Raw genomic sequence first — 24,786 nt, 5'->3', positions numbered from 1 at the left:
TCTAAAGTATGTATTTTTGACCTATAATAACTTTCAATGGTAATAAGATTTCAATGGTATAAATATTCTGCAGTATTTCTATAGTATTCTTCTGAATTTAAATAGCGTTCCTGCATTATTTTTTGTAGTATTCCCCTGAAGTTATTGAAGGCTATTCCTGTCGGGTTTGTAATAGTATTCTAGTTGAGGTGATGAAAATGATCCAAGCCAAAACATTTCCTGCAAGCAAAAACAGAAAGCCAACCAATATTTATTTTATATGCCAACATGGGTATAGCCAGGTTACTTTTAAAGTAGTGTGTATTTTTGGAATGGATACTTTCAATACATTACATCCATTAAAAACACGTTGGATCTTAGTAAAAACAGACCAGTAATATTAATTTAAAAAACATATATTTTTTTTACTGAACATGTGGTTAACATGTACAATACAATATATAAGTGATGGGCCTTGCATCACTGATGTATGTCCCTGATAAGTTATCAATGTGTGATACTATTAGAATCACACAGATTCAATGACATACAACACACATTCTGTGATCTCCAACTATTCCTCAAAACTAAATGCATGCGTTTTACCTGGAAGCTGCCCGTCCCTAACATGTCCTCACACTGGACGGACCTGAACTAAGGTATGTTGATGCTTTTCTTGGCCAGGTCACCATTGCAAATGAGAATCAGCTCTAATGATCAAATCAGCTCAATAACATCAACCAGCACACTAAAAAACAGCCATAACTAATCTCTCTCATAAGTGTTTGGCAGAGGGACAAGCCAGCAACCCACATAAATACATTTACACTTGATATCTTTTTTTTTTTGTCTCGAGCTCTCACCTTCACACTTTTTTTGATGATGAGATGCCTAGATTGCGGTTGATGAACATGCTGTCAGCTTGAATTACATATGGTTGAACCACAACAATGGGAACAGGTGGACATAAGCAGTTTGTTTGACAAAAGCAATTCAGTCTAACAAAGAACAGCAGTTGTGCACAACGTCCATTTTTGAACACGACTGAGGTAATTATCCCTTTTTTTCTGAGATTTTGTAGTTAGTTGTGTGATAAACAATCTGTTCATAAATGAATCGGCCTTATGTCTCCACAGGCTGGGACGAGGCAGATCCGGTAATTAGTTATTCTACAGCAAGTTTTACACAAGCTGTGAGGTGAAGAGGTACAGATTTTCCAAGAGTGTTGAGGGAGCCTGAGATTTTTTCTCCTTTCAGTCTCCTGTCTGCAAGGTATGTAAGGAATATACCGAACTCTAACTCTGGGTGAAATCCTAAAACACTAAGACGCTTGGGAATGACTTGCCAAAGAAAGAAAAGCTGGCAAATTCGTTCTGGAACGCACTGCGTCCCATGGAAAAGAGATTTCAAACTTCCATTGTTACCCTCAAATGTAAAAGATGACATTGCCCTGAGAGGCCTCCAATTCAGTACACTATCAGTAAGGTGGATTAGCTGATGACAATTGAAAGAAACATTTTCTTTCCATATAATTCTTCCATTTTCTTGACAAAGACGACTAAAGAAATGTGAGCTCGTCTAAGGTCACGCTGTGAAATAGATCCTTGAAGCAAAATGTGCATGCTGAATGGCAGAACAGTCATTGAATAAAACAGAAGAAATCCACAACACTCCGATGCTTTTCAGAATGTTCTTATATGCAGTGATCGCGGCATTCTTGTGGTTTCCTTTGGGGGCTTGAGATTTGGCAGTCGTGAGTCTAATTCTGTCATTTGTCGACCTATGTACCGTGGATTCAAACAGTTGCATGTATCCCGTTTTTGCTTCCGTCGTTCAACATTGTGTTTGGTTTTGTGCTTGACCACATGCATTCCTCGGCATAACTCTACAACTTCTGTCTCTTCGGTTGGACAACAGAAGCACAAACAGTGTTGACAACCCCTTTACACCATTTTACAGAATGTCAGTGCGAGCAGCGTGAAATGCATTATCACTTAAATTGATTGTGTGATCTGTCAATTTGGAGTTGTTGACTGTAAGGATCTTACATATCCTCTGCCTTTGGGGACAACTTTACCAGGGTGCAAGCACCAGTCACAACCATATTCACCATTGAATTGCTTACAGTAATGAAGGATTGGCCTGGCAATTGCATCTGAGGAACAAATCAAGGAGAAGACCTTTGTCCTCTTCAGAATCCCACTGTTCTCTCTTCAAAGTTATGGGTTTTCGGGCTAAATCGCAACATGAATCAATAAAAAGGTATCCATTCTGTGTTTTTCTGGGCCAAACCAAAGTCCTGCAACCATCACATTTTCTTTCCAATGTATGTAAGGCAGTTCATTTATGGTAAATTGGAAGGGGCCAAACTGAGTAATTTGAGGAGTTAAAAATGGGTACTCCATCACAGTTCCAGGTTCATGTTAAATCATCAGCAGATAGCCTCTTCTCTTTCAGTAATGTTTGGTACATCTTTCCATCCATGACATCCTCGATTTCATATTCTTCTTCCTTCACCGTTTTCCTCAAAATATCTATTCTATGGTTCTCCAGTGTATCTTGCAGAAGGTGCCTCAAAGGTATTGACAAAATTAAAACATTTTGTTTCTCTGATGAAGGACGTTCCACAATGTGAGCAATTTGTGTCTTCGGGTTGCTTTCCTAAGTAATTTTGACATTCATCACAAAATAAATGAGAGACAGCTGTCAGGGCTGGATTACCCAAAAACCTTTTGAAGAGATATTTAGATGTTTGAGACAAGCAAATTCAGCAAGGCAAGTAGGTCTATCAGGGCAGTTCCAGTCAGGTGATGACGCAGAAAAAATAGCATTATTGCCATAAGGCATTGCCCTTTTGTCACGATCGTCATATGGAGTAGAAGGTGAGGACCAAAATGCAGAGTGGTTAGAATACATTTCTTTAATGAATCACGAAAAAAACACGAAGTACACTGAAATAAACTATACAAAACAATAAACAAATAATGACCGAGTAGCTATACTGAGAATTGTGCTGACACAAGCAACAGACATAGATATAGAAAATCACCCACAAAGTACCCACAGAATATGGCTGCTTAAATATTGTTCCCAATCAGAGACAACGATAGACAGCTAGCTGCCTCTAATTGAGAACCAATCTAGGCAACCATAGACATACAAACTACCTAGAAAGGAAACAGCCCCATAAACATACAAAACCCCTAGACAAGAAAAACACATACACCCCCCATGTCATAACCTAACCAAAATAACAAGGAAAATAAAGAACACTAAGGTCAGGGTGTGACACCTTTTTCTACTGATTCCCCAGGGTAAATCCTTTCTTAATTTTAAAAAGAGTTAGATGCAAAGTATATTTAGACATTTGTTTAAGCCAGAAGGAAACCTATACTAAATCTGCAAAGGTAGAACAGATTGCTAAGGCCTGAGAGTTGTGTGTGTTTGTGCACCTGACACTAACCATCTCAGGGGCATCATCATAGTCTAAATGATCAGAGCCAGGTTGATTGGGGAGTGTCAGGGGGTCCTAAATTAGGAATACATGGAGAAAACCAATACAGAACATTATCTAACTGCAATATTTGCTAGAATAACACTGACTTCACAAGGGTGAGGCTAAGAAACTGAATGTCTGTGTGTGTTTGTACCACATTTATGTGGGTACCTGATGTCCCCACACGTATACAAAAACCTGACAAATTGGACCTCGTGGGGACATTTGGCAAGTCCCCTTGAGGGGAATTGCGATTTCTGGCTTAGGGGTTAAGTTTAGGGAAAACATACAAATGGATATAGTGTTAGAATTGGGGTTACTATTAGGTTGAGGCATTGCGGGTTGAGTTTAGGGTTAGGCATTAGGGCCAGGTGATTTTTAGGCTGAACAATTAGGTAATTGAGGTTAGGATCAGAGTTAGGGTTACGTTTAGGGCTAGGGAACATGTTTTTTTGGGGTCAAGTTTAGGTCTCAAGTCCCTACAAGGATAGAAAAACAAATGTGTGTGTGTGTGTGTGTGTGTGCATGTGTTTGTGCACCTGACACTAACCATCTCAGGGGCATCATCACGGTCTAAATCATCAGAACCAGGTTGATTGGGGTGTGTTAGAGGGTTCTAAAAAAGTAACAGAGAAAACCAACACAGAACATTATCTAATGAAAATATTAGCTAGAATACATGACACCGACTTCACAAGGGTGAGGCTAAGAAACTGAATGTCCGTGTGTGTGGGTCAACATGGCTCTAAATAATCAGAGCCATGTTGATTGAGGTTTGTAAGTAGCTAGCGAGAAACTAGATACTGAATACAAACACTGTCAGTGTACCATCTACCTAGTAAGTTCATTAGCTACTGTATCTAGCTAGCAGATATACAGCTAGTGTATACATACTAGTAACAGCATAGCATAAGCAACTGAACACACCAAATAGTAATATGGTTGTAGCTACATAAACAAATGAATCTAGTTTTCTAGAGCTCACACCGAGCAAAGGCAATGTAACAACAACACTTTAATATTCCTGCTTGACCTGGTGTGTCGAGGAAAAGGGAAGTTTTCATCACGCATCCATTTTTTATATTGTCGCCTTATCACTCAGACTGGAGGCATTTCTTACTAAGCAAATGAGCTAATTGTTGAAAACTGCTTGCATCATGTCTGATTCCGTATGTCTGAAACTGATTCCGTAGCTAGCTATAAAATAAACTTTGCAGCAAAGCATAAAAGATGAAAAAAAATTTTTAAACTAGGCGCAAGCAAAGAAACCGGTTTACTCTCAGAGCTAACATTAGTAACCTAACTAATTCGCTATAGTATTAACTGGTATACGACTCTTTGCCACTCAAGTTATAACATGTTAGTTGCTTACTGGACCCTGGAAATCTGTGTGAAATGTTAACTAGCTATCGAACAAACCACTATCTGTTAACTCATGTTTTCCCTCTACAGTATGTGGTTAATTTTTGGAATGAGAGAATTAGGTGAAAATGAGTGGATTCAGGGATCAAGTGGAGCTGGAGCTGGACCTGGCTTAAGCTGGATGCCACTATAGATGTGAAAGGACCACCACACACTTTCCCTCTTTCTCACTTTTGCTCAAACACATTGTAGAACAGATGTCCACAGGCAGAAAGGGTATAATTAGCAGTGTAGCCCAAATATATTGTTTTTGTTGTGTTGAACTTGACAGTAACACGTGTGTGAGTGAGGGGGATTATATTTATATTTTTTAATTTAGTGAACGTTATTTTTGCACACATGTTGCCTTGTGCACTTGATCGATGTCTATTGTATAGTGTGTATATATATATATATATAATAGAGAAAAAATAGAATGCATGTTTGGTTCATTCTTTTCTACTTTAAGATGTTTTTTTCCCAAGTGCAATATTTATGTGTGTGTGGTCACAAGCATTATATTATAAAGGCTGTCATGGCTAACTGCAATATTAGTGTATTGTTTTTTTCACAAGACTTAAGTGGCATTTGCAGTAAAGTTTAGGCAACAAATAACATTGGATTGCTATTTTGAATTTTTTTAGCTGTGAGTTAGGTTCCCATTAACCACTTTATTTTACACACAGAGACTGACCATGTAGATCATATTCTTTGTTGTTTAATTAGATAAAACCTGCATTTCTCCCTAGAAGTTTTTATTTTTTATTTTTCAGTGCAAAAAAAAAAGTGGCTTGGAAGACTAACGGGGCATTCATCAACCCGTACGGCATGACGAGGTACTCATAATGCCCTGAGGTAGTACTGAACGCCGTCTTCCAATCGTCTCCCTCCCGGATACGCACCAGGTTAAAAGTGCTCCTGTGGTCTAGTTTAGTGAAGAAGCGCCCCGTGCATTGACTCAATCGCCGTGGCTATGAGAGGTAGCGGGTAACTGTACTTCACAGTGATCTGGTTTAGGGCTCGATAGTCAATACACGGGCGCAGACCTCCCTCCTTCACAAAAAAATAAACTCGAGGAGGCGGGTGAGGGGAGCGTCAGGGGTGGACCAAATGTACCCCTGACGCAGAGATTCGGAGACATGTCTCCGTAGCCGCCGTCTCCGCCTGTGACAGGGGATACACCTGACTCCTGGGAAGTGTGGCGTCTACCTGGAGGTTTATCGCACAATCCCCCCTACGATGGGGTGGTAATTGAGTCGCCTTCTTCTTGGAGAAGGCGAGAGCCAAGTCGGAATATTCGGAGGGAATGCGCACGGTGGAGACCTGGTCTGGACTTTCCACCGTAGTAGCACCAATGGAAACCCCTAAACACCTCCCCGAGCACTCTCACGACCACCCCGTGAGAGCCCAGTGAGACCACCACGTCACTCGCTCTGAGACTTGGAGTAGTTGTTCCCCTTGCCCTGCAAGGGCCGTGGCTTTTGTGGAGCAATGTGTAACGCTGCTTCGAGGGTGGCTGTTGTCGATGTGTTCCTGGTTCGAGCCCAGGTAGGGGCGAGGAGAGGGACGGAAGCTATACTGTTACACTGGCAATACTAAAGTGCCTATAAGAATGTCCAATAGTCAAAGGTATATTAAATAAAAATAATATAGAGAGAAATAGTCCTATAATAACTATAACCTAAAACCTAGGAATATTGAAGACTCATGTAAAAAGGAACCACCAGCTTTCATATGTTCTCATGTTCTGAGCAAAGGAACTTAAACGATTAGCTTTTATTACATGGCACACTTTTACTTTCTTCTCCAACACGTTATTTTTGCATTATTTAAACCAAATTGAACATGTTTCATTATTTATTTGAGGCTAAATTTATGTTATTGATGTATTATATTGAGTTAAAATAAGTGTTCATTCAGTATTGTTGTAATTGTCATTATTACAAATACTTTTTTTTTTAAATCAGCCAATTAATCGGTAATGGCTTTTTTGGTGCTCCAATAATTGTTAATCGTAATCGGTCGACCTCTAGTAAGAACAGAACCCAACTGCGCCACAGAAACAAATGCCCAAAGAACAAGTGAGGCAGCACAAAGTACAACATCCAAGTACAAAGTACCGGCTGCCACAAATCACAGGTAACAAATAAAACCAGGCGCAAACCAGCCGGAAGCGTGCCAACCTAGACAATAAACAATACGCCACACAGACATGGAGGGAACAGAGGGCTAAATACACATAGTAATCATGAGGAGATGTAAACCAGGTGTGCGAGAAAAGAAGACAAAACAAATGGAAAATGAAAGGTGGAGCGGCGATGGCTAGAAGACCGGTGACGTCGACGGCCGAACGCTGCCCGAACAAGGAGAGGGACTGACTTCGGTGGAAGTCGTGACATATGGTCAGAAATACCTGGGCGAAGAAATCATCCATAAAGGCTTGGTTCTCCACTGGAACCTCCACATCGTCCCCAGCCACATCACTTCTCTGTTGACAAACACAGAGCCAGCAGAGTTGTTGTGGTGGTAGGTTTGTTGTGAGATAATCACACTCACAGGCTTTTTAGTGGTTCTTATGTCAGTGAAACAATGTGTTTTAAATCCACTGTAAAGTTTCATAAAAATAATTACCAGACAGAATAAGGCTTCCGATGCACACAAGCTGCAATGAATAACCTACAGTACATCGATAACCTTGAGACCTTGGAAGAGGTGGAGGAAATTAGGATAAAACAATCATTTCATATTTCCTTAATCAACCCTTCTGTTCCCATCTCTCTACCCACCCACCTCCATTTGTAACGCACCACCAATAAACAGCCTAAATATCATCACACCCCAATTAGGCCTACCTATTTCCTAGAATAACTTAATACCCTAATGTTTATTAGCCCAATGTTCAACGAGACTATTTCTGCTTTTCTAGGCCTGAAAATGGGATCAAACAGTGTGGTCAAACCGCTCATCCGGAATCAATTGCATCTGGTGCTCAAAAAAACCTAATAAATCGGATAAGTCGACAAAAACACACTCCTAAATCAGATACCTCGACAACAACACACTCCTAAATCAGATACCTCGACAAAAACACACTCCTAAATCAGATACCTCGACAACAACACACTCCTAAATCAGATACCTCGACAACAACACACTCCTAAATCAGATACCTCGACAACAACACACTCCTAAATCAGATACCTCGACAACAACACACTCCTAAATCATCCAGTGACTTGGCCAAAAATAAGCTTCAAAGTTAGTTGTAAAAAGATTTAGTAGGCTAAATGGTCATTAGCATATGGTCATTAAACAAACAAAAAAAGCAATATTATTTACAAAATGTCTGTTCAATATGGCTTTATTGGCGTGGGAAACATATAAACAAACGTGAAATACACAATACAAATTTACAGTAAACATTACACTCACAGAAGTTCCAATAGAATAAAGACATTTCAAATGTCACATTACATGTATATACAGTGTTGTAACGATGTGCAAATAGTGAAAGTAGGAAAGGGAAAATAAACAAACATAAAAATGGGTTGAATTTACAATGGTGTTTGTTCTTCACTGGTTGCCCTTTTCTTGTGGCAATTAGGTCACAGTCTTGCTGCTGTGACGGCACAGTGATATTTCACCCAAAATGGGGTTTGTTTTCAAATTCTTTGTGGATCTGTGTAATCTAAAGGAAATATGTGTCTCTAATATTGTCATACTGTATATTTGTCAGAAGGTTTTGTGGGCAGTGTTGCACATAGGCAGACCTGGCTCTCAAGAGAAGACAGGCTATGGTGGCCTTTCTCAATAGCAAGGCATAGTCCTTAAGTTTAGGTCAGTCACAGTGGTCAGGTATTCTGCCACTGTGTACTCTCTGTTCAGGGCCAATTAGCATTCTAGTTTGCTCTGTTTTTTAATAATTATTTCCAATGTGTCAAGAAATACTTTCTTGTTTTCTCATGATTTGGTTGGGTCTAATTGTGTTGCTGTCCTGGGTCTCTGTGGGTTCAGCTTGCTTAGGGGACTCTTCTCCAGGTTCATCTCTCTGGAAGGTGATGGCTTTGTTATGGAAGGTTTGGGAATTGCTTCCAGAGTCTCAATTTTGTGTTTGTCCCATTTGGTGAATTCTTGGTTGGTGAGCGGACCACAGACCTCACAACCATAAAGGGGAATGGGTTCTATAACTGATTCAAGTATTTTTAGCCAGATCCTAATAAGTATGTCGAATTTGATGTTCCTTTTGATGGCATAGAAGGCCCTTCTTGCCTTGTCTCTCAGCTCGTTCACAGCTTTGTGGAAGTTTCCTGTGGTGCTGATGTTTAGATTAATCTCTCTCTCTGATCAATAGCATGCATAAAAACACACGCAAAGTAAATATCACGCATGCTCTCTGTTTTGGGCACACTACTCAAACAGGGCACCGAATGGAAAGGTAGTAGGTTAAATTCTAAATCTGTCAAGTACACCCAGTGGGTTGTCCATCTAAAAATAAGATGAGGCTGTATTGTTATGTCTTGACCCCTTGTCGCCATCTGGTTGCTAAATAAGGTCAGGTCAACAAAAGAAAGTCATGCAACGATTATTGATTCATGAAGATATTGTTGTATTCCTTTTTTATTTGCTAGTCAAGCAATGCGCAGTGTTTCATAGTACAAACAAGTGAAGCAGCATTTCATCAACACAAATTCCCCCTGAAAATAGATTAGGTTACACTGTTTTCTGACAATAGGCCTCGATAGGATTCTCAAATGCAGTGGTGTAAAGTACTACTTATGTCGTTTTCTGGGGGATCTGTACTTTACTTTACTATTTATATGTTTGACAACATACTTTTACTCCACTACATTCCTAAAGAAAATATCTGTTTTACTGTTTTCTGACAATAGGCCTAGATAGAATTCTCAAATGCAAAGTGTTTAGAAGTTTCTAATACAATCAGTTGTTTCATTAAATCTTTGGGCGGACTGAAACTGACTGTGATGGTGAAAACTTTTAGCTGACAAAGGCTTAGTCTTTGAGCAGTGGGTTTTCTCTAACATTTTACAGGGTCCTGGGGTCGTGATGTCTGAGAAAGCTGTAATGCAAAGCGTATCTGACAGGTAGTATATACTGCTATACTGCTCATCTGTCATCTACTAAATGATAAACCCCCCACTCCCTTTTTCCACCATCGACTCCTCCTCTTCGTTTCCTCTCTTTAACCAGGTATGAAGGCACACAGAAAGTAATTGGTTTGGCTGCACGGGGTAATCATTCCACTCCCCTTTGCCTAGATAAATAGAGATGGAGAGATTAAATGAAAAAGTTAGTTTTATCCATTTTAAATCCCTTTTAGAGAGTTTTGAGCTGCATTAGTAGCGAAGCAGCCTTGTCCAAGCCAGATCTACATGAGCCTATCTACTGTTTCTGTAGCATGAGGCTTTTGACGTATCATTTAATACAAGTACACTAGTCTATCGCAGGGCCTTACTCTCAAAACTTCACTTTAATGCTGAGTGCCAAGCAATGAGGAATCTGTCTGCTTTTTGGTATGACTCGACCTGGGATCGAACCCCCAACCATCCAAACTCAGGACAGTCGCTCTTACCACATGGCCACTGATCTATATAACACAAAGCTATAAGATTTTTCATACTTGAAATCAAAAACATCCCACTCCCTTTTCCACAATAGTTAACACAATTCTGAATACATCAGCATACTAAATTTGGTGTAGCTGGTAGCTTAGCGGTGAAGAGCGTTGGTTCAAATCCCAGAGCTGACAAGGTGAGAAATCTGTCGATGTGCCCTTGATTAAGGTAATTAACCCTAATTGCTCTTTTCCCTTGCCCCCTACTCCTGAGTGGCGCAGCGGTCTAAGGTACTGCATCTCAGTGCTAGAGGTGTCACTACCGGCGCTGGTCCAATTCCAGGCTGTATCACAACCAGCTGTGATTGGGTGTCCCATAGGGCGGTGAACAATTGGCCCAGCGTCGTCCTGGTTAGGGTTTGGCCAGGGTAGGCTGTCATTTTAAATAAGAATTTGTTCTTAACTGACTTGCCCAGTTAAATTTAAAAAAGACTCCCTCCCTCTCTGCCTGCCTTCCCTCCCCTCCCATTATCCCTGACTTCTCTTGCTTACGCTGCCAGTTCATTTCCATGTACTGTCCGTCACCGGATGGCTGCCTGGGGTTCTGAAGCCAGGAATAGTAGTCCATGGGGGACCCATCAGTCCAGAGGTAGCGGTGAGGCTATGAGAGAGAGAGAAAGAGAGAGCGATACAGAGAGAGACAGACCGACCGAGACAGACAGACAGACAGACAGACAGACAGACAGACAGACAGACAGACAGACAGACAGAGAGAGAGAGAGAGAGAGAGAGAGAGAGAGAGAGAGAGAGAGAGAGAGAGAGAAGAGAGAGCGATACAGAGAGACAGACCAACCGAGACAGACAGACAGACAGAGAGAGAGAGAGAGAAAGAGACAGAGATCAAGCATAATGACAGAAGGCGTTGGGGGGCATGAACACTGTTGTCCACCTGGTTTTTATAATGATGATCAAGTTGAATGATGAACACTATGGGTTGGTTTCCTGGATACCGATTAAGCCTAGTCCTGGACTAAAAAGCAGACTCAATAAAGAAACTCCATCAATAATCATTTTTAGTCCAGGTCAATCTGTGTCCGGGAAACTGCCCCCTTTTAGTCTAAAACCACCACCTGAAGGGGGTCAGATACTGTAAAACCGCCAAGCCAGATGCGAGGGGAATCTCTGCTGAACGTCTGAGCAAAAACGTCCACATCCTTGTTCTCCTGGCTGGAGTGGATTGATATCAGATGAGATTTGTCCTTTTGAGAGTGGCAGAAACCCTGTGTGGGTGAGAATGAATGAATGAGAAAACGAAAGAGAGAGTTGTCATCATCAAACTCCATTTAGCGTTAGACACTAATGCACAACACTGGAAACGGGTAAAGACAATGGAGTGGATAACCTGAACTAGAGTACAGCATGCGGCTTTGAGAGTTAGTTATGGTGGTCACTTTGCGTATCATGTAGAGATACAGAGGTTCACTACGGTATGTCTACCTTTTACGAAAAGAGACATTGGTCTCAATGGGACTCTCTTGCCTAAATAAAGGTCAAGTAACTGAGAGAACATGGGTCTGTAGACTAAAACCTTAGAGAAGTCTGAATTTACCTCAGCAGATTGAAAGTCCAATTCCTCCTTGAAGTGCTTAACACATTTGTGCCCCAGTTTATACCAGGTAGAATGGCCAGGACAGTGAGAAAAGTCCTTGACCTTCCCAGAGACCTGCCTAGGTTCTTAAAGGACAAGGTAAGAACAAGGGAGAGATTAAAAGGACGGATATGAGAGAGGCTCCGTCCATATACTCACAGGGCTGGTTTCCCACCCACATGAAAAAAAACTACAGTTTACTATAGAATCTTACAGTACTTACTATAGAATTCCATAGTAAACTGTGGAACAACACTACACTACACACTGTTGTATCTCTCAAGCATGTGTAGTACTTACTATATAGAATGTTGTAGAATTCTATAGTAAATACTACAGTATTATCCACACAAAAACACTGTTGTAAATAGTACAGTATTTTCCGCAAAACACTACACTTTTTAAAAACTATAGTAAATACTATACTATCTTATGTGCATATAACCTGCCCATTTCCCTCACCCATATTGCAATTAATTTTTTCCACCCATAAGTGAGAAACCTACATGCCAAGTATATACCAAATATTGTGTTCCCTACAGGTTATAGAAAAGAGCAGAGTCGGGGTCTGTCTTAGACCCCTATAGTATTCACGCTGCAGTGAATACTATAGTATTTACATGTATACTATAGCATATATTTTCTTATGTGGGCAGACATAGAACTTCACATGGCTATTCTAATTTGAGCGTGCTTTTCAGTCCAGGATTAGGCTTATTCTCGGTCAGGGTAACCGGCCTTGAAAATACATCTTCTACTGAGAGAATCTACATCAGTCACTGTGGTGTTGAGATGATGAGGGAAGGCTACTGTACCGGTGGAGTTTAGACCATTGAGCACCATGGCAGACGTCCCGAGTAGCATCACGGCCAGAATGGGAAGGACCTTCATCATGGGATCTTCACTTCTCTTCAGCTGTTGGGAAAAGAGCAACGTTGATTATATATATTTTATAAAGGAAACTGGGAGTTCCGATGTGTGGGGGCGCTCAACCAGACTCCGGCACACTCAGAGACAAATAAGAGAGAGGTGCATTTTCTCATTACAGAATCAAATATTTGGGTTTTACCTTGGTGTATGTAAATGTCGTCTTTTTCCTCTATTCTTGCTTCTCCTTGCTTCAGATGCTCTCTTTCACTCATTTCTGCTTCCTTATATACCTATTCCATACCTCTTAATCTCCATCCTAATCTCAAATGTATTTCCTCTTTTCTGCTGTCTCAACCTCTTACACATACGAAGTTGCAACCCCTCTGGGTTTGTGTAGACACTATGTGCAATCCCTGGCTACAGTTGTCACCCTTTCACTTTTCAACAACAAAACATCTCCAGGTATTTGTTTTGCTTGTCCCATTGAAAAACAATATCTACAGTAATGTATCACCAAATTAAGCATTCCTACAACATTCCTCCCTAAAATCAAATATGGGAGAGTTTCGATAATGCTGTGGGGTTGGTTTGCTGCCTCTGGTACTGGGGGCCTTGAACATGTGCAAGGCATCATGAAATCAGCAGATTATCAAGGGGTTTTGGAGTGGAGTGTTTAACACGGTGTCCAAAAACTAGGTCTCTGTCAAAGGTCGAAGGTCGTGGGTATCCAGCAGGACAACGGACCCAAGAACATAAAAAAGCACCCAGGAATGGTTCGAGAAGAAACACTGGACTGGAGTGGCCACCAATGAGTCCAGATCTGTGTCCCATCGAAAACTTACGATGAGATGTGAAAACAGCAGTTGGTCAAAGGCAACCATCAAACATCGAAGAATTGGGAGCAGTTTACAGCTGAAGAGTGAGCAAAATTGGATCTGCAGAGAAGAATGGGAGAAACTCTCCGAATACAGGTACTTCAAGCTTGTTGCATCATACCCAAGAAGACTCCAAAGGTGCATCAACAAAGTACTGAGTTAAAGGGTCTGAATACTTATGTAAATGTGATATTTCAGCTTTTTTTGTGCAAACATTTCTAAAAACATGTTTTTGCTTTGTCATTATGGGGTATTGTGTGTAGATTAATGAGGAAAAAAATTGTTCATCCATTTTACAATAAGGCTGTAACATAACAAAATGTGGAAAAGTCAAGGGGTCTGAATACTTTCTGAGTGCACTGTATGTACAGTACCAGTCAAAAGTTTGCACACACCTACTTATTCAAGGGTTTATCTTTATTTGTACTATTTTCTACATTGTAGAATAATAGTGAAGACGTCAAAACTATGAAATAACACATATGGAATCATGTAGGAACCAAATATATTTTATAATTGGCATTCTTGGCATTCTCTCAACCAGCTTCATGAGGTAGTCACCTGGAATGCATTTCAATTAACGGGTGTGCCTTGTTAAAAGTTCATTTGTGGAATTTCTTTCCTTCGTTATGCGTTTGAGCCAATCAGTTGAGTTGTGACAAGATAGGGTTGGTATACAGAAGAATTTGCCAAGAGTTAGCGAAACACAAAATCTCAATTTAATCGATTTTATATTCAGGCTGTACCACAACAAAAATTGGCAAAAGTCAAGGGGCGTGAATAATTTCTGAAGGTAGTGCAGGAGGGAGGGCATGCAGGCTGTGTGATGTCATTATGTCCAGTTGTTTAAATCGAGACAAGACTGTTAAATGGAAACACATCGTAGCAGGCATTGTCAAATGTATTTCCTATGTAAACGTTCTAAGTGTCAACAAATTCACTGGACAAGTTAATGGAAACATAGCTATTGTTACGACGAGGGGTTACTTTTGTATTGTACAATGTAACGAGTTTGTTGTGAAATGAGCTTGTGAGCACCTGAAAGAGATGCATTACCTTTGTTATTGTGCAGGTCATTTTGGAGGTTTGCACATTGTAGCCAGCGGGGTTGGCTGGACCACACTTTATCTGGAGTTACTCTAATCAAATCAAATGTTATTTGTCACATACACATGGTTAGCAGATGTTAATGCGAGTGTAGCGAAATGCTTGTGCTTCTAGTTCCGACAATGCAGTAATAACCAACAAGTAATCTAGCTAACAATTCCAAAACTACTACCTTATAGACACAAGTGTAAAGGGATAAATAATATGTACATAAAGATATATGAATGAGTGATGGTACAGAGCGGCATAGGCAAGATACAGTAGATGGTATTGAGTGCAGTATATACATATGAGATGAGTATGTAAACAAAGTGGCATAGTTAAAGTGGCTAGTGATACAAGTATTACATAAAGATGCAGTAGATGATATAGAGTACAGTATATACGTGATGAATAATGTACGGTATGTAAACATTATATTAGGTAGCATTGTTTAAAGGGGCTAGTGATATATTTTACATAATTTCCCATCAATTCCCATTATTAAAGTGGCTGGAGTTGAGTCAGTGTGTTGGCAGCAGCCACTCAATGTTAGTGGTGGCTGTTTAACAGTCTGATGGCCTTGAGATAGAAGCTGTTTTTCAGTCTCTCGGTCCCAGCTTTGATGCACCTGTACTGACCTCGCCTTCTGGATGATAGCGGGGTGAACAGGCAGTGGCTCGGGTGGTTGTTGTCCTTGATGATCTTTATGGCCTTCCTGTGACATCGGGTGGTGTAGGTGTCCTGGAGGGCAAGTAGTTTGCCCCCTCTAATATTTCAACATGTCTTATGTAAGAGCGCTGGTCTATGATGCATTTCTTAACATGGCTAATGTTCACTCGAAGAGGCCGATAGTGTCGGTTGAGAAAACTATACTAGCACCGAGTTTCTAAACCCAGAGTCACAACATCATGAGACTTCTGAGAATGCTTGTGAAACAGACAAAGCAGACCAGGGTTTGCCATTTGAGAAGCCAATGAGAGAAGTGAAAAATGATTCCTTCGTTTTTAATTTTCTCAATCTAAAAAGCACCACTTAGATTGGAGCCAATGTCTTCAGTAGTTGAACATGTTATTAACTCCAACCTTGTGACAAACTAACGTTTTCATTTGTCAAAACAACTTCATATCGAAGGAGGGCCTTTGATTTGACGGCCTGCACATACACAGTTCGGCGCAAGACGACCATTAGTGTCATGTTTTGTCATTGGTTATCATGTCTTGTCTCTGTGCTTCCCTTCTATTCGTTTCCCTCTGCTGGTCTTATTAGGTTCTTTCCCTCTTTCTATCCCTCTCTCTTCCCCTCCCTCTCTCCCTCTCTCGCTCTCTCTCCTTATCGTTCCGTTCCTGCTCCCAGCTGTTCCTCATTTACTCTTTTCACACCTGTCCCCTATTTTGCCCTCTGATTAGAGCCACTATTTCTCCCTCTGTTTTCCGCTTCTGTCCTTGTCGGATCCTTGTATGATGTTCGCTGTTCTGTGTCCTTGTCTCGCCCTGTCGTGTTTTATCTTCTTCAGATGCTGCGTATGAGCAGGTGTCTTAGTCTGCTACGGTCGGTGCCTTCCCGAAGCAACCTGCAGTCTATGGTCGAGTCTCCAGTCAGTCCTCGCAACTACGAGTGGATTTCAGTTTTTCCTGTTTTGTTTTCTCCTTGATATATCCAGGATTATTACTTTTGTCAAATACTGGAATAAAGACTCTGTTTTCGTTAAGTCGCTTTTGGGTCCTCATTCACCAGCATAACAATTAGACTCCATGACGTGTTTCTGCACATAAGCTTAGCTGACCAACGTCGCCGTGACATCTCCTACAAGCAGTATCGGGCATTTTGATAGAAGACTCAAAATGCCTATAGAATAGAGAGTGTAAAAGTGTCACAGTTTCCTCACTAAATACGCCTGAAGATAGTCAAGCACTGACATCTAACTTGGTTATCTTTTTTGTTTTCTACAGAGACCCACAACAAAGGGGAACTGCTTGACAAGTGGGAGGCCGAGATCTTTGCCAACATACAAGCTGATTATCTCTATCGATAGACGGACAGGCTGGCTGACTCTTCTTCTTCTACATACACTGTGTTCCAAATGGTACCTTACCTCCTACATAGTGCACTACTTTTGACCAGGGCCCATAAGACTCTGGTCAAAAGTAATGCCCTATATAAGGAATAGGGTGGCTTTTGGGACGCAGTCCTACTCTTTATGTTTTAAGGGCAGAGTGTTGTCATTTTGTTCAAACTTTACACAACCAGTTGGCACATGATAGACTCAGGCACGTGTGTGTTGCTCTATTAGAACTATTATCATTATTATTAATATTATCCTCAAACTCTAGTAGATATATTAGCCTTCTGCAAACAAAGTTCAAGGTTGTTTTTTTTCATGAGAAATGTACAAAGGTTACATACTTGTGGACTCGATGTAGAATAAATCATGTTTTCAAATGGCCTGCGGCATCTTCTTTTAAAGGCCCAGTGCAGTCAAACACTTTATTTTATATATATTTCCACACTATGAGGTTGGAATAATACTGCTAAATTGTGGCTAACGCCCTTTTAGTGTAAGAACTGTTAGAAAATATCGCCCGAAAGTCATCTGCCTGGTGACATCACCAGGTATTAAATGAGTTCTATATGTCTGTTAGCAGACACTTTCACCAAAGCAACTGACATTCATGCACACATTTTATGTGGGGAAGACTCTGGGAATTGAACCCACTACCCTGATAGTGAGAGCATCATGCTCTACCAACTGAGCCATACAGGACCAGTTAATAGACCAATTAGAAAGAGAGTTACAAGGCTCTCCGCCAACAACAGGTCAATTTTCCATTTTCAAGTCACTTCAAGTCATTTTCAAGACTTTCTAGCTTTATGCTCCAAATAAGGTTACAATTACAAATAAGGTTACAATTACATGAAGCTTGCTCTTGCATCTCAAAACTTGGTTGATTGATGGTTCAACCCAGGCTATCCAGGCCCCAATCTAGGCCAACCAATTGGTCAAACCAGCCCCTACCAGAGTGGCCAACCCTACCCCCAGGACTCTTACACTCTCCAGGCGGCCTATTACCATCACCAGGTTCCAGCCCAGGCCCCAGATCAGCCCTACCAGCCCCTGGCCCAGCCAAACCAGCCCTACCAGGCCCCAGCTCAGCCCTACCAGCCCCTGGCCCAGCCATACCAGGCCCCAACTCAGCCCTACCAGCCCCTGGCCCAGCCATACAAGCCCCAGCTCAGCCCTACCAACCCCTGGCCCAGCCATACCAGGCCCCAACTCAGCCATACCAGCCCCTGGCCCAGCCATACCAGGCCCAGCTCAGCCCTACCAACCCCTGGCCCAGCCATACCAGGCCCCAACTCAGCCCTACCAGCCCCTGGCCCAGCGAAACCAGGCCCCAACTCAGCCCTACCAGCCCCTGGCTCAGCCATACCAGGCCCCAACTCAGCCCTAACAGCCCCTGGCCCAGCGGAACCAGGCCCCAGCTCAGCCCTACCAGCCTCTTGCCCAGCCAAAACAGGCTCCAGCCAAGGCCCCAGCTCAGCAATCAGCTCAAACCCATTAGCCTCCGGCCCATCCATACCAGTCTGGAGCCCAGGCCCCAGCTCTACCAGTATCCGGTCCAGCCCTACCTGACCGCAGTTCAGCCCTACCAGGCCCCAGCTAAGCTTCTACAGCTCACCATACGCAGCCTGCCCATTTACATTTACATTTAAGTCATTTAGCAGACGCTCTTATCCAGAGCGACTTACAAATTGCCCTTTATGCTTGCTTCGAGGCAAGCAACACATAAGCACCAGCTGTTCTGGACAACTGTGTGATAACGCTCTCGTTAGCCGACGTGAGAATGACCTTTAAACAGGTCAACATTCACACAGCAGCGGGGCCAGACAGATTACCTGGACGTGTGCTCAAAGCATGCCCGGACCAACTGACAAGTGTCTTCACTGACATTTTCAACCTCTTGCTTGTTTCAAGCACACCACCATAGTCCCTGTGCCCAAGGAAGCGATGGTGATCTGCCTAAATGATTACCGCCCCGTAGCACTCACGTCGGTAGCCATGAAGTTGTTTTGATGGCTCACTTCAATTTTTTTTATTTTTTTACTTCTCCCATTTGAAAAACGATATCTCAAGTATAACTACAGTAACATATCACCAAATGCAGCATTCCTACAGCATTCCTCCCTACAATCAAACATGGTAGAGTGTCAATAATGCCGTGGGGTTGGTTTGCTGCCTCTGGTACTGGGGACCATGAACATGTGCAAGGCATCATGAAATCAGCAGATTATCAAGGTTATCAAGAAAAACCAGCCCGGTCTCAGACTAGGCTGGCATTGTAAACATACACCCAGGACACTCATTAGTATGATATGTTATGTTTGGCAAGTTACTTAAGGCAAATATGATAGGAGGGCGGTTGGTCGGGGTGGATAGGTAGGTACATAATGCGAACGTCTAGTAACCAAAATATGCGTGTTTGAATCTCATCACCATTTTAACAATCACTTACTTTTTTGCTACTTTGCAACTACTTAGCATACTAGCTAACCCTTCCCCTAAATCTTTAACCCCTCTCCCAAACTTAAACCCCTAACCTAGCTAATGTTAGCCAGCTAGCTAAGGTTAAAAAAAAAATGTATTGGTCACATACACGTGTTAAGCAGATGTTATTGCGGGTGTAGCGAAATGCCTGTGCTTCTAGCTCCGACAGTGCAGTAATATCTAACCAGTAATATCTCACAGTTTCCCAACATATACCCAAAATACACGTAAATCTAAGTAAGGAATGGATTAAGAATATATACATATATATCAGTGCAGCATTGGACTAAGATAGTGTCATAGTATAGAATACAGTATATGCATATGAGATGTGTAGAAAAGGCCCATGGAGTTGGTGGAATACTCCTTTAATTCATTGCCATTTACTCAGCTGGGCCAGGGGCGCTTTAATTAGGTCAGGTGGAAATGTCCTACAGATCTCAACTCCATAAAAGGAGGAAATTGCCATCGCCTGATCTCGCTGCTGTCTCTTCCTTAACTCCATCTGATCCAGAAGTTCTGTGCGTCCATGAATCCACATAGGTCCACCGACTCTTACCTTTCATCTGAATGATCTGTGGTGATCGGGAGAGTGGGCCATTCAGTTATTGTTTATAGTTATCACCGCGGAGCGCGGCTTGGAGCGCACGCTTCAAACATATTGTGTAATGTGAATTGTCAATGATCACGGCCCCTCATAGGCCAATTATGCAATCGATATGGTTCATGTGTATTGAAATTAATTATATGTACACATGAAGACAATTGAAAGCGTGAAATGAGAAACGTCATTGTTTGCTAACTGATTGACTTTGATCATGGGGATTATAGATTGTATAACCATTCACTGTTTGTTTTCTTTCATGATTTATGATAAATAGTTATGAGCCTAAATGACTCACGGATGATTACTATTGACTTCTTAATGAACTGGACTGTTGAATTCCTTAACTTATGTTAATAATGACTGATATGATTTGATCTTTGATTATGAATTTGATTGTATACATGTTATTTGTTTCCTTTGTGATGCAGCACAGACTACTCAGTAAATATACCACTTTATGGTTAAAGGAATTCCTGCCTCAGTCTCATACATTCCTCTGTCACCTGACACGTGACCACCTGTTCACCTTCACTGTCAGTTATCCTACCTGTCCAGCTACCCACACAGATTCCAATAATCTTTCAATGGTCCTTTGAGCCGGATGATGACTGAACCAAAGACGGGTGAAAAGGAAATGGAGGCGGAGAGGGAAGAATTGTCTCCACTGGAAGGAAGAGAGGAGGAGAGAGCAGCTGAGAGAAAGGTCTTGGAACAAAGGAAATATCCAGGAGCTAAGCCTAAAGTAACAAAGGCTTCATCCTCAACTACCAGCAGCACCAGAAGAACCAGGCAAGCACCTGGTTATCTTAAGGATTATGCAGGAGCTCAAAGAGTTGATGGATCAACTATATGTTTCAGCCATCAACCATCCCCTCTGAGCCAAGGCCCGGAAACTGCTTTGGAGCAGGAAAGTGGTCTACGTGAAGAACCTATGGAGGAGGAAACTCCCACTGCACAGGTCGACCAGCTTCCAGCGGCAGGCTCCGCTCACCCCTTAACTAATGGGAAATCGTCGAAGCACTCTAGACGGAGTGGGAGTTCGACCAGTGGATACCCCTTTGGAAGTGGCCATGGCAGCCGCCATTCACTAGCCCTCAGCAATTCACAGACCGCTGTCCTACAAGAGAGGATGAAACTATTAGCTTTGGAGGAAATTGAGTGTCAGATTGAGGAGGAACGACAGGCTGACGAACGATGTCACCAATTGGATGTGCAGGCCCGTAGAGCTCTACAGGAAAGGGAATTCATTGCCAAGGACCTGGCACAGCAGCGACGGCACCGTCAAGCCAGAAGGGAATTAGAGGAGGCACGGATGGTCTCATCCTTCCTGGAGAAGAACGAACAGGGAGTTGACCTGACCACCCTTCCACATGGACCTGAACTGTCTGCCTTTCTTTCCCAATCTGCCCCTCTGGTACAGCATGGCACACAGTCCTCGGAGGCTCCGGGGTCAACAGCCAACACGGGGGACGGGCCACTCCGCCAACGCCCTCTATGCCAGTGACACAAGTTAGCATTCCTCCATCTGGACAAAGCATCACTCCTTCGCCTTTCCGCCAATTACCAACCAAGGCAAATCGTTCCTTTCGTCCAGGGCCAGGCCAGTCCTCAAACAACAGGTCGGAGGGCTCTCGCCCAATTCCGGCTGCCACAAATGGTGGGTCTGGGACAGTAGGTGACCGGCCCAATGAGGCCACAGTGGGCTCATCAGAAGTCCCGGGTTTATCCTTCACGCAACCAGAAGAGGGAGCCAACATTATGAAACTTCTAGTAGCGTCAGCCTATGGAATTCCCAGACCCAAACTGCCATACTTTGAAAATGGAAAGGAGAGTGAATTTGTCCTTTTGGAAATGGCATTGGAGAGCCTACTGGGTATTCACTGTCATCTGTCAGAACGCTACAAATACCAAGTACTAATGGATCATTTGCGGTTTCCCAGTGCATACAGGCTGGCCCAATCCTTTATGCACTCCGCAACACCATACACTGCAGCTCTCCAGGCCATCAGGAGCTCGGCAGGCGACGGCCCATGATGCAGTGGTGTAACTCTGTAAGCTAACAGAGCCCTGTATGGATCCTTGTTCTTTTTCAGCAGTCCCTTGCTCGTTAGCTAGCAAAATAATGATATGCGCTGTTTTATCTCCAACATTGTGCCCTCCCTGCTTTGAAACAGCCTGAATGTATGATTTACTTGGTACCTCCTTCACGTTTATGTGAATTTTAAAACCACTTCTGACACCATGTAGTATGATCTAAAATAAAGACGCGCGACAACGAGGTTCTAGCTCCAGCCCGTTTATTAACCTAACCCTTACATGTCCTAAATAGGTATGGGTACCCCCAAGTGATACAACCCGACAGGATGCTCTCAATTGTGCATTTGTAAAAGTTTGTGAGGGTATTAGGTGTTAAGCCAAATTTCTTTAGCCACCTGAGGTTGAAGAGGTGCTGTTGTGCCTTCTTCACCACACTGTCTGTGTGTGTGGACCGTTTCAGTTTGTCAGTGATGTGAGAGGTTGATTGAGTGAGAGGTTATTGTCCTGGCCCCACGCTCCCAGAGCCCTCACCTCCCCCCATTAGGCTGTCTCATCGTTGTTGGTAATCAAGCCTACTACTGTTGTGTCATCTGCAAACTTGATTGAGTTGGAGGTGTGCTTGGCCATGCAGTCATGGGTGAATAGGGAGTACAGGATGGGGCTGAGCACGCACCCTTCTGGGGCCCCAGTGTTGAGGATTGGCAAAAAGGTGTTTTTTTTCCTACCATCACCATCTGAAGGCGACCTGTCAGGAAATCCAGGACACAGTTGCACAGGGCAGGGTCCAAACCCAGGGCCTCAAACTTGTTAATGAGCTTGGAGGTCACTATGGTGTCAGCTATAGTGTGAGGTTCTAATTATTCAGAGTAAATAACTTACGGACACTAGGGAAGCTTAACCAAGTTGAATTCTTCCCAAAAGATTGTTACAGCTGTAATTCAGACACACAAAAAAACATTTCTCACAAGCACTGATATTCAACCCTTTCTCCTCGGCTGAGTCTCCTTCCCCACAACCACACAGCCAATTCATCCCTGTTGCTAGACAGAACCTTAGTTAGTATAGTAGGTAGTATAACAATGGTTGAGAGTTTTAGCGGCGCGAGTACAACAATCAATATGTTAATAGAGTTTTGGGAGCCTTTTCCTCAAATTTGTTTTGTTAAAATCGGCAGCTATAATAAATGCAGCCTCAGGATATGTGGTTTCCAGTTTGTTTTGGTTTCCAGTGAAGTTCTTTGAGGGCCGTTGTGGTATCGGCTTGAGGAGGGATATTGACCGATGTGGATATTATTGACTAAAAATATCTCGGGAGATAGTACGGTCGGCATTTGATTGAGATATTCTAGGCCAGGTGAACAGAAGGACTTGAGTTCCATGTATGTATTCACAGTTACACCATAATAATAAAACATATACAGTTGAAGTCGGAAGTTTACATACACCTTAGCCAAATACATTTAAACTCAGTTTTTCACAATTCCTGACATTTAATCCTAGTAAAAATGCCCTGTCTTAGGTCAGTTAGGATCACCACTTTATTTGAAGAATGTGAAATGTCAGAATAATAGTAGAGAATTATTTATTATTTTCATCACATTCCCAGTGGGTCAAAAGTTTACATACACCCAATTAGTATTTGGTAGCATTGCCTTTATATAGTTTAACATGGGTCCAACATTTCAGGTTGCCTTCCACAAGCTTCCCACAATAAGTTGGGTGAATTTTGGCCCATTCCTCCTGACAGAGCTAGTGTAACTGAGTCAGGTTTGTAGGACGTGCTCGCACACGTTTTTCAGTTCTAGCACTATTAAATCAGGAAGTAACTACAAACAATATACAGTGCATTCGGGAATGTATTCAGACCCCTTCCCCTTTTCCACATTTTGATAGGTTACAGCCTCATTCTAAAATGGATTTAATAATTTTTCTCTCAGCAATCTACACACAGTACCCCATAATGACAAAGCGAAAAAGTTTTTTTTCAACTGTATCAAAAATAAACAGAAATACCTTATTTACATAAGTCTGCAGACCCTTTGCTACGACACTCGAAATTGAGCTTTGGTGTATCCTGTTTCCATTAATCATCCTTGAGATGTTTCTACAACTTAATTGGAGGCCACCTGTGGTAAATTCAAATCATTTGGACACAATTTTTTAAAGGCACATACCTGTCTATATAAGATCCCACAGTTGACAGTGCAAGTCAGTGAAAAAAAACAAGCCATGAGGGCCCCAGAGTGGCGCAGCTGTCTAAGGCACTGCATCTCAGTGCAAGAGGTGTCACTACCGACCCTGGTTCGATCCTGGTCTGTATCACAACCGGCTATGTTTGGGAGTCACATAGGGCGGCGCACAATGGACCCAGGGAAGGGTACCAAAACATTTCTGCAGCATTGAAGGACCCCAAGAACACAGTGGCCTCCATCATTCTTGAATGGAAGAAGTTTGGAACCACCAAGGCTCTTCATAGAGCTGGCAGCCTGGCCAAACTGAGCAATTGGGCCTTGGAATCTGATGATCACTCTGTCAGAGTTCCAGAGTTTCTCTGTGGAGATGAGAGAACCTTCCAGAAGGACACATATCTCTGCAGCACTCCACCAATCAGGCCTTTATGGTGAAGTGGCCAGATGGAAGCCAGTAAAAGACATGACAGCCCACTTGTAG

General features: G+C 42.4%; 1 protein-coding gene across 1 annotated transcript; it reads right to left on the bottom strand.

Moving 5' to 3' along the window:
• Nucleotides 1-9,475: 9,475 nt before the first annotated feature.
• On the bottom strand, nucleotides 9,476-13,216 carry LOC124001133 (C-type lectin mannose-binding isoform-like). Its single transcript, XM_046307713.1, has 6 exons — nucleotides 13,166-13,216; nucleotides 12,912-13,011; nucleotides 12,058-12,182; nucleotides 11,579-11,728; nucleotides 11,001-11,109; nucleotides 9,476-10,148 (listed from the first exon to the last, which is right to left on the bottom strand). Exons 2-6 carry the CDS (start codon nucleotides 12,988-12,990, stop codon nucleotides 10,015-10,017), a joined length of 597 nt encoding a protein of 198 aa, XP_046163669.1. The 5' UTR covers nucleotides 12,991-13,011; nucleotides 13,166-13,216; the 3' UTR covers nucleotides 9,476-10,014.
• Between the last annotated feature and the right edge of the window lie 11,570 nt (nucleotides 13,217-24,786).

The sequence above is a fragment of the Oncorhynchus gorbuscha genome, linkage group LG17, assembly GCF_021184085.1.
Source record: "Oncorhynchus gorbuscha isolate QuinsamMale2020 ecotype Even-year linkage group LG17, OgorEven_v1.0, whole genome shotgun sequence".
Lineage (NCBI taxonomy): Eukaryota > Metazoa > Chordata > Actinopteri > Salmoniformes > Salmonidae > Oncorhynchus > Oncorhynchus gorbuscha.
The sequence above is the reverse complement of the archived record's forward strand: the minus strand, read 5'-3'. Positions and strand labels throughout refer to the sequence as shown.

Coding starts and splice junctions, on each gene's coding strand:
- LOC124001133 (XM_046307713.1), bottom strand. CDS start 12,990: ATGATGAAGGTCCTTCCCATTCTGGCCGTGATGCTACTCGGGACGTCT. Junction 11,729..12,057: donor TGGACTTTCAATCTGCTGAG/GTAAATTCAGAC, acceptor TCACCCACACAG/GGTTTCTGCCACTCTCAAAA. Junction 11,110..11,578: donor CAGTATCTGACCCCCTTCAG/GTGGTGGTTTTA, acceptor TCTCTCTCATAG/CCTCACCGCTACCTCTGGAC.